At 43.5% G+C, this 10522-nt stretch overlaps 1 protein-coding gene across 2 annotated transcripts; it reads right to left on the reverse strand.

Annotated features, from left to right (window-relative positions):
* Nucleotides 1-1454: 1454 nt before the first annotated feature.
* On the reverse strand, nt 1455-8854 carry FUS12 (proteasome family protein). Of its 2 annotated transcripts, none has more exons than XM_048707142.2 (12): nt 8684-8854; nt 8447-8539; nt 5320-5398; nt 4078-4318; nt 3915-3989; nt 3684-3818; nt 2982-3169; nt 2819-2887; nt 2653-2743; nt 2416-2550; nt 1867-1979; nt 1455-1784 (listed from the first exon to the last, which is right to left on the reverse strand). In XM_048707142.2, exons 1-12 carry the CDS (start codon nt 8691-8693, stop codon nt 1694-1696), a joined length of 1320 nt encoding a protein of 439 aa, XP_048563099.1. In that variant the 5' UTR covers nt 8694-8854; the 3' UTR covers nt 1455-1693. The 2 variants fall into 2 exon arrangements, with proteins under 2 accessions (XP_048563099.1, XP_048563100.1); XM_048707143.2 differs by having other exon boundaries at nt 8447-8533; nt 8684-8838.
* Between the last annotated feature and the right edge of the window lie 1668 nt (nt 8855-10522).

Here is a 10522-nt window from a genome sequence, read left to right on the forward strand (position 1 = left end):
CCCCTCAGGAGGGCAGCCGCCAAGAGGCGACGGGGTCAACGGGCAGAGGCGCGGTTGAGGCGGCCGTGAACACCACCTTCTCCACGGCGGCGATGGGTGATGAAGCGACAGCGGCGAACGTCGTCGCGACAGAGGCATTGCTCTATTCTCACCTTTAGCCTGTTTTGATCCGGTGTTCTCCATCCCTGCTCCATGGCGGACGACGCCGGAGGGGGTGGAGGCGGAGCCCAGGCGGTTGGCGCAGGCGCGACAGCGGCCACGGGCACGGCCGGGCGGCGGCCAGTCGAGGCCGGGCGAAGCGCGAGGAGCGCGGCCACGGCGTGTACGCAGGCGGCGAGGCCACGACGCAGGAGGTCGCGACCATGACTTTGGCTACAGCCGAGCGCACGGGCATGGAGTCGTCAGCCGTTAGCGGAGGCGGAAGAGGGCCGAGGCGGCGAGGACCGTCTCGGCGCAGTTGGTGTTGTGGCCGCGTTCGACGGCGCGGTGGCCGGGTCTTGTGGTGTGGTGGCCATGGCCTGGTGCGGGCTCGGGCGGAGCGCGGGCAGCGGCCACGACGCACAGCCGGGCGTGGGACGTCTTGCGGCGCGGGGCCCGAGGCGGGCTCGGGCGGAGCGCGGGCAGCAGCCACGGCGCACAGCCGGGCGTGGGACGTCTTGCGGCGCGGGGCCCGAGGCGTCGTGTCCGCGGCTGGTGCGCGAAGTCCAGGCCGAGGGCTCTGCGACTTCAACGCCTTGTGTTCCATGCCGGCGGCGCCATGCACACAGCCGTCATTCCCGTTTTGTGGCCTAATTGCTTCTCGGCAGAGAAAAGTGCTGATAACGTATTGAGAGTCAATCGTAAACTAATAAGGGATCTGAACAAATGATCAAAAGTCTTTATTGATGATGTACTGGTGCTTATATACAATGGGAAAGGACACAACGGTTTGCTAGGGATGCCTCTACGGGAGGCAACTGTCGTGACGGTTCCCACAAACGTGGAACCGCACATCTAATGAAGCAGGGATTATCCCCCTAATAACCGCTGGGTTATTATTTTTAACATTGTATATGGGTTTACTAATTTTCTAAGACAGCATCCGATTCATCCTTACTGAAGGCCAACTCGCAGATGGGTTTACCAAGGCATTGACGGTTCGGACAAAGTGAATTCATGCAACATCTTAACCTTAGTTCATCATGAGAGGTGTACACGTATGAGCTAGAGATAACACCTATATACGCTTACCCATCTTCCTTCTCGATTGACACAAATTTGATGCCTTGCTGTGAGATGGCAAATGCCAGGCAAAATAATATGCGAAGGGTGATGCAAGCTGAGACATTTGTGGCGTAGCATCCATGGTCAAATTCAATTTAAATGAGCAAACTAAATACTTGACCATGCTAGTTTTGAGCATTTCTATATTCGCATCGATACGAGCTTTCGACCACAGTGCAATCTAGGCAGGATGAAGTAGGAACTAGCAGGGCCGTTTCAGCTCAGGACAAAATCCCAGCATCCCGCTGGCCAAATCACAGAAAAGATAAAGAGGATATAATCCACAAACTGGAGTGCTACGTTCATTACAGTGACAAGTTACTTTACCCACGTCCAGGATCTACCTCACGGACAAGATACTCCTTCACATTTAAGCCCCCAGATACCAAAACAACTCAACCAGCAGGTACTAATGGAAACCTGCCATCTCTCACCCAACTCTGTTGGACACCGTCTGGTAAATAGATTTGAGCTGAGTATTCCACTTGTCGATGGCTTGATATTTCCGCATTCCCTTTGACCTGAATAAAATTTGCAAATCTGCACCCTCAGAACTTCCTCACGAAGAATATGTCAAGAAAGTAAGTTAGTGGGAGTACGCACCTGTCACCGCATTCTAGCAGCTTGTTCACCTGATCTATGTGGCCTTGGACACGGTTGTCCAGAATCAATGACACCAAGAGCTGCTCAACATCCTTTTCTGGGACATTTAGCTCCTATAAACACAAACAATTGATTCAAACAGTTGATGTTACGATGAACTGCGTCTTTAGCCACTAAATACAAACTGTTGACTGAAACAGTCAATGTTATGATGAACTAAATGTCACACATGACATGATTTACAAAACTGTACTTCCATGCTGCAAAAGAACTGCATTACTTTGCTAGATTTAAGTGCGCACATATGTTATGTTTTGAATTGAACTGGGATGGTTTAGTTAACAAAGAGAACTAAAGAAATGATCAACCTTCATGCTGTATGTCCTGTATAACCCCTTTAAAGCAGAACAAGCACATAAAGTATCATTCATGTTAATTTTGTTATCACGATAAATTGCTTGTGTTCATCTGATGGAGAACAAGCACATATTGTGCATATGAAAAGTGAAATCTGGCTAGCAAAGTGTGGATATGCTGTAAAATATTCACCTGTGAAATGAATGGAATCCTTATTCTTGTGTATGGCTTAATGAGCTTGAGCAGCACTTGAGTTCTGATGTTCTTCAACAAGTCCTCAATGTAATTACGGATAAAAGGATCATCCATTATTGTTCTTCTATTGCTCTGGCAAAAAAACAAGAAAATTACGATGGAATCAGTGAACCAAAAAATATTAGTTTAGGATCGTGGCAGACAAGGAAATGGCATCTGTTCAAGAGCACTGACCTTTAGGATCTTCTCAAATTCCATGATGTCATTCTTCTGGTATGCTGCAATCAAGTTTGTCATTGCGAGGATTTCAGGATCATTTTTGTACCTGCAGAAATTTGAGTTACACAGAGTAATGAAAATCAACCTACAAGACCTAAGAGGGTGTCATCAGAAGTCTTACGGCTTGGCCTCTTGTCCATCAAAGGGATTCACTTCAGACTCCATCAACATATTGGCAAGAACAAGATATCTAATTCGCAGCAAAAGGAAAATTATGATAGGAAATCACAAAGAGTTATACAAAGTTATGAGTTATGACAGAGAAGATGTGCTTATGATAGTACTTGAGACACTGGATTCTCCGTGGATTGCCAGCTTCGTCGTAGTTTTTGAATGCTTCAAAGAAATCAGTCGCTGCGTCCGCCCACTGCCTCTCGGCCATGTGCATCTTCCCACCACATTCACGAATTATACCCATAATTCTTGGATGAGGTATTGCTGATTTAATAGAAAGAGCCCTCTGGTACAATTCCTGCAACAGCACACAGTTCAATTCGGATGGTGCGTTTAATTCTCACACACATGATACTATAAAAAAGAAGCATAATTCTCAATAAGATTGCTCTTGAGCTAGTGTTGCAAAGAATACAAATGATGCATATCAAAATTGCAGGTTTCAGGTTACAAAGCTGAAAAAAGAACCCATTTTCTCCCATGACCGATGATGTGCACAAGATATTACAATCCTGAAAGCTAAGCATATTTCCCTTAAGAAAGAAAGAAAATTATAACTCTATCCAATCCCAGATAACAATGAATGACAAATACCCCCAAAAGAATCAGCTAATAGTTCAGAATCCTTCGATGAAACAAGCCAATAACATCTGAACTTTGTATGCAATCACATAGCATTTAGCTGTGACCACATAATGCTTTACAAGAAGATGACACAGCGAAAAGTAACACAATTGCACACAACAGAAGAGTGAAAGTTAGCTAACAAGTTAAGAAATAATAATGAACGTACACAAGAACTGATAACTGACCTTTAACTTTTTGTTGTTTTTTGTTTCAGTGTACATTTGAATCTCAATAGCATAGACTTCTAGAAGTTGTGTGCCTTTCTTCTGGTCATCAGAACCATCTTCCTTTTGGCAAGACTTATGCAGCTCCTTCAGTATCTGTCAGTAAAAGGATATATGTGAATTAAATGCATAAAGACTAAGGAATGAAGGAAGCAAGTAATCGGTAATGACAAGAAGAACATATCTAATCACCTTGCTCATGCGACCATACTCCCCCATGTCGAACCAAATTTTGCAAAGCTTCAGGTTTGTCTTAAACCATAATCTCTGCACAACAAACAATGATAATACATGAAGACTAATCGTTTGGTATATCATAATATTTTCCTAGCTTTAATAATACAACAAACGTAACCTCATTTTTTGCCTCTTCAAGAGCTTTAAGTGTTGTCTGGTAGAACTCTTGCAGAAGATTGAAGTGCTGACTAGCAGATCCAGAAACAAAATCCATTATGTTGTTTATACATTTCTCACTGTAGTTACGTGTCACAGCAGATTTTATGTATGTCAACATCTCTCTGTAAGCATCCATCATTTCTTTGTACTTCCCCAGCTTATAATAAAGCTTCACAGTTTGTTTGAGAGCCTTGAATCCCCTATGAATGAACATATATATAATTAAAAGATAAAAATTAGACACCTCAACATAAATGTTTATTTATGCAACAGCTAAATTCACTGAGGAAACAGTGTGGCTGAGGAGTTATAATTCAACTAGACTGATTAAATATTGTCTTTGTTACTTCACTGGAAGCATGGGTCAAGGCACTCAATTTTACAAAGTAATGTCCAATTAATAGAGGACAATACCAGTCCTGACCAAGAACTGCCTGTAACAGGCACTGAACATGTCAACAAAAGGAGCCTAGCTTTCAAGGAATTGACCAATAACCTAACAAATAGGCATGAAAAGTGTTCAGTATATTAAGATGGTAGAGTTCCACTGACTCCTATGTGAAAATTTTAGCTGGTTTTCTAGCATTCTATTTGCTGCCTCTTTTCATATTCTTCAATCTGTCGTTAATCTAACTGCTACTAGCCTCAGCTAGACTACAGTGACCTGGAAATGGACTCCCACCAAATAAATGATGAATAGACGCACCGAGGTCCTCAGGACAAACTAATAATCTAATACACCGCACAGTTTAAGGTTGTTTCGCATATCTTCTGTTGCTTAACAGCAGCTACTGCCTAGTGAAAATACTGATTAACGAAATAAAAACATTCATCCAAGTGTGTAAAAGCTTCCAAAATCCAACAAAAAAGTAATTCTTCAGTAAGAGTTCCACTTGCGGCACAAGCTATTTCATATCAGGCCAAGTCCCAATGACTCCATTTTATGACCTAAATTTATCCACAACCAACGCTTGGTCCTAACTGATAGGCCCACAATACATGTGACAGCTTGTGGGCAAAGCATATAATCTACACACCCAACATCTTAATGCCTCAAGCTCCAACCTTAAGGATAACAGATAGTAGCACAGATATCAGATAGGACACTTTATAGACTTGAGCATTCATATTGTGCTGGAGCAAACATAGGGAAATTGCAGATAAAACAGAATAATGCAACAGAATAGGTAAAAATGCTAACCATTCCGCCTTTTCAGGCTCCATGCGAACTACAGCATCAAAACCAGCAAGTGCACCCTCCGGGTCTGTCTCAACCATACCTGCAGAAGGATACTCATTCAACATCATACCGTGCAGCAACATATGCATAACACCATCAACCACTACAATGTGTTAGATTAATGAATTGTAAATTTGCTTACATTTCATAGATAAATAACTGTATGTTGCCTAAAGTGCACAAAATAGGACAACCATAATCCTAGTATTTAAGTTCTGCCATATTAAAAGACCAGTCCAAAAAAAACTTAGTTTCCATTTAGAGTAAAGCCGCTATTTTATTTTGATCCATCTGCTAAAAAAAGATGACCATATGTTAAGTCCCTTACATGTAGAAAACAATAAAATTATCCTAACCCAAACAGTCTTTCATATATAAAATTATCCCTTACATGTAGAGCGATGGGGAGAGTGAACAAGACAGAGAGAGGTTGGGTGGGTTCTGTGCGTGGCAGGTGTGTGGGGTCCACCCTGACGACTGAGGTGACAATAATCTCTCTGTCATCTCTTTTCTCTCTTTGCACAGATCTCGATAGCAAGTAGTGGATGGTGGAGATAGCATTAGCCTAGGTAGTGGTCAATATCAGATATATTATCTATCTCTATATGTGTGTGTGTGTGTGTGTGTGTGTGTTAAGGTAAACAAATAAACTAATAGAGTAGATGCGAAATATGACAATAGTATAAACAACTGAACACAGTGATGTGGCATCTTCCATTAAAATAAGTGGTGTATGAAAATGAAATACCAAAATACATTTGATAAAGAAACATACTTTCATGTAAAATCAGATGTGCAGACTCAATGCATATGCATTTCTTTTTTCATTTTAGAAGAACATACAAGTTTCTTTGGAAGCATCTTCGTTAGTGTAACAAATATGTTACAAAATTGAAAATAGAATGTTTCTTAAAAGGCATCTGCCGGAAAAAGTAGAGCATTAAGCTTTTAGCAGGATCCCAGGCCTTTGCAAAAGTGGTAGGACAGCCAAGACACTGGTTGGAAGAGAGGCATCAGATTGATCACATTCTGCTTCCTAGTGTCAATGATGGCTAAGAAGATCCAGATATAGTCCTGGATCTAAGAGAGGGAAGAAATAAAGGTAGCAGGATATCGAGGAGGTGGCTAGGGCATCACAGTGGCTAGCAAGTATCTTCCCATTCTATACGACCAAGTTTCCCGAACATTTGTCTATCGCAAGCAAGTACTAGTACATACCAGCCTCTTCCTATATAATTTACGTAGAAACACAGGAAAAATCATTTGAAAAGTCTATAAGCTTAAACTTGAACTAGTTTCAACCTGAGTCCAGCACATTGCACCGTGACGGTATTTAGTCACAAATCACAAAACAAGAATCTTATATATATAAACAACTGGCGAAATTTATAAGCAGCCTAATTCAGTTAGAATGCTAGAAAACACTACAGAATTCTCAAATCAAAGAAAGGGAAAATCCTCAGAGTACCGAAGGCGTTATTTGGATAGGTAGTATATACAAAACCAGATCTCCACAAACCAGGGAAATGGTATAAAAAACTAAAATCCTGTTTGGCAACTCCAACTAATCCGTGAATATAGAAAACTTAGCTTTACAAAAACTCAGATTTCAGGTATATTCAATAAACACGATTTACATAAACTGGATTCCAACGGAGTCCTGCAGGCCGGAGGGGACGCGAGAAGCAGCAGGCAGCAGAGTCAGTTCAGGGGGATGACGAACTCGGGGACCATCGGAAGCCCTCGCCGGCGGCTGCGTTCAGAATTAGTGGAGGTCAGAGGGGAAGTGACCCAAGGAAGGATCAGTGCAGGGGAGGGCGACGACCTCGGGGGCCAACGGAGGCCGCACGCGGAGTTGGTCAAGGCCTGGGGGGGGGGGGGGGGGGGGGGGGGGGGGCAAGAAGTAGCCCAGGGAGGCCGCCAGAGACCAGGGGAAGCGTCCACCGGAGGTCGCAAGCGGAGTCATGGTGGCCGGAAGGAAGGACAGCACCAGTCTGGACTGTGGATTCATACCTACGATGTCGAGCGTGGAAGTCTCGTCAATGGGAAAGTAAGGAAGGTCACGGGCGAGGTAGGATAAGGCTAATGTTTGCTATCCAAACACAAAACTCTACAGACCTAGTTTATTAATTTCTAACCCAAACAAAGTTTTCTGTAAACACGTTTTTCACATAAAGGATAGCAAAACCGGTTTTCATAGAAATCAGCTAAAAACTCATTTTCTATATCCCATCACTAATCCTCAGTATCCAAACAACCACTAAGAGGGCAGGAAAGGGAAGATGTTAGGCTTAATCTGGTATTGTGGTGGTCATTGATAAATGATAACTATAAAGATGAAGATTTTTTTCATAAATACTATTTCGATTCTCTCTTACAATTTGAGAGAACAGTTAGTTCAACTAATATGGAAAAACAAAGAGATGGAGAACAGATAGTTCATATACTATTGCAGAACTGAAGAATGAAGTGTGTGGCAGTCAGAATGAAACTCTTGATTAAAGCAATGAGAAGGGTAGCAGAGTCTTCCTATCCTTGCTTCAAAATATATACGAAGCCACATTGTCCGTACTTCTACGGCAGCTTGGGTTATTAAGTTAAATGGTAACAGACTGCCCGCAATTAACTTGCATATCCATTAGTTGCTTATTTTCCTTTTAGTCGAGACAGAAGTGTTCGCCGGAACAAACTTTAGCTGTTAACTGCGAAAGGGCACGATAGGACTAAGACAAACCACACACCGGTGAGCTACTTGGCCCAACAAGCGCCACACGGGCATCAATTCGACAAACAGATTTGTTCCCAAAGCAAAATTAGATTCTAGCTATTCATTCGATGTCCTTACTAAAAGGCACTTCACACTTACGGGACATACCTCGCAGCTAAACTGGCAACTGCACAGTACAAACAAAGGCGATCACCATACATCAAAATTCAAAACGGAACCCCACTACCAGTACAAAACGACGATGCACGAGGAAGTTGGACTAATAATACTCCAATCGAGATTTCTCATAGTAACAGGACCGCTACTCGAAACAGGGATAGGGATCACCAAGGGAAGTAAAATTGGCACAAGGAACCAAACCTTTGGAGTTGTAGTACTGGTTCTCGATGTCGACGTCTTGCTCCTCCGGCTCGTCGTCCGAATACTCGAAACCGTAGTCTTCCATGTCTGCATCTAACCATCGGCACCACGCGCACCAAGAAACAGGAAACGATCACGGAAAGAAACCCTCGTAAGAGAGAGAAACAGCGACAATCCAGACCGTGGGGAATCGAGAAGATGAAAACGGAGGGCACTAAATGCGGGGGTAGGGTTTACCTGAGCCCATGACGGCGGTGAAGAGGCGACTCGAGCGGCAATGGAGGGTCGGGGGCGAGAGCTAGGGTTTGCGAAAGAGGAGTTTGCGGAGCGGATGCGAGGGGAGAGGAGGAAAACGGGGAAGAGAGGGGAGGACAAGTTTTGCGAGCTGGCCCCTCGGAAGCTGCGGCTTTAAAGTAGAGGACTCCTTTGGTTTGTAGGATTTTTTAGGGATTTCATAGGATAGGATTTTTGTAGAAAAAATTTCTTTAGAGCTTTTTGGTTTGTAGAAATGGAATCATATTTTTGTGGAGAAATTCTTTCTATTTTTCACATTTCATAGAAAAATAAACATTAGCCTAGACTTAAAAGCTTGATGCAATAGACTCTCTTTGGTTCCACATAATTTCCTTTTGGCTTTAAGCCTATCAAAAGGTGTAGCTATGGTGTAAATACAATCAAGCCCCCTAGTGATTTCCCTTTTTGGTCTTTAAGCCGATCAAGAGGTGTAGCTATGGTTCGAATACGACCAAGCCCCCTAGTGATTTCCTTTATATCTGTGTGACTTTGTAGGCCGGGTTAATAGAACTCCGCTTTGTAAGTAGAAGCCCCCATGGAACCACACATAATGTAAAAAAGAACAGAGATCCCGTTTTAGCTGAGGCTCCGGTTTATTATATAATATATACATTGTCATAAGTATGTACATAAGAAGAGCCTGTGGCTCAAGTATAGTAAGGTCGAAGAAGAGCTATATTCCATGACCGCTGGGTCTTTTCCTCCGATTTGCGTAAGTCTTTGTGCTCTCGAATATCGATAAGATAGTATGACCCGTTGCACATGTTTTTGTTGATCACAAAAGGTCCTTCCTAAGGTGGGGATAACTTGTGCATATCAGTTTGATCCTGGATGAGCCGGAGCATCAGATCGCCTTCTTGAAAAGTTCTGGTCTTAACCCGGCGGCTGTGATAACGTCGGAGATCTTGTTGATAAATCACCGACCGTGCTGCTGCAAGATCACGCTCCTCATCTAACAGGTCTAGTGAGTCCTGACGTGCCTTCCCATTTTCAGCTTCCACGTAAGCCGCCACACAGGGTGAGTCATGACGGATGTCACTAGGGAGAACCGCCTCTGCTCCGTAAACCATGAAGAAAGGCTTGTAACCCGTAGATCTGTTTGGTGTGGTGTTGATACTCCATAACACGGAAGATAACTCCTCCACCCAACAACCCGGCGTCCGCTTTAAAGAAACCAGAAGCCGGGGCTTAATACCTCTCAAAATTTCTTAATTTGCCCTCTCTGCTTGACCATTAGACTGGGGGTGAGCTACTGATGCTACATCAAGCCGGATGTGCTCACGTTGACAAATTCCTCCATATCACCCTTGGACAGATTAGTACCGTTATCAGTTATAATGCTGTGTGGAAAACCAAACAGGAATATCACCTTTTTGATGAATTGGACCGCCGTAGCTGTATCACACTTAATGACTGGCTCTGCCTCTACCCACTTGGTAAACTTATCAACTGCTATCAACATGTGGGTCCTTTTGTCCTTGGACCTTTTAAAGGGTCCAACCATATCTAGCCCCCAAGTTGCAAACGACCAAGTGATTGGAATCATTCTCAACTCCTGAGCCGGAACATGAGCGCGGCGTGCAAATTTCTGACAACCGTCACACCTTTTTACTAAATCCTCAGCATCAGCATGAGCCGTCAACCAATAGAAGCCGTGACGAAAAGCCTTAGCCACCAAGGATTTTGAACCGGCGTGGTGACCACAATCTCCTTCGTGGATCTCACGCAAAATCTCACAACCTTCTTGAGGAGACACACAACGCTGAATCGCCCCTGTCACGC

The sequence above is a fragment of the Triticum urartu genome, chromosome 3A, assembly GCF_056163025.1.
Source record: "Triticum urartu cultivar PI428250 chromosome 3A, HENAU_Tu73, whole genome shotgun sequence".
In the NCBI taxonomy this organism is placed as follows: Eukaryota; Viridiplantae; Streptophyta; class Magnoliopsida; order Poales; family Poaceae; genus Triticum; species Triticum urartu.

Bases quoted from the DNA above. Each gene is read 5' to 3' on its own strand.
- FUS12 (XM_048707142.2), bottom strand. The intron at 4,319-5,319 runs GTTAGCATTTTT...GTTCATTCATAG, and splicing joins GAGCCTGAAAAGGCGGAATG to GGGATTCAAGGCTCTCAAAC. The intron at 3,170-3,683 runs GTCAGTTATCAG...GTGCTGTTGCAG, and splicing joins AAAACAACAAAAAGTTAAAG to GAATTGTACCAGAGGGCTCT.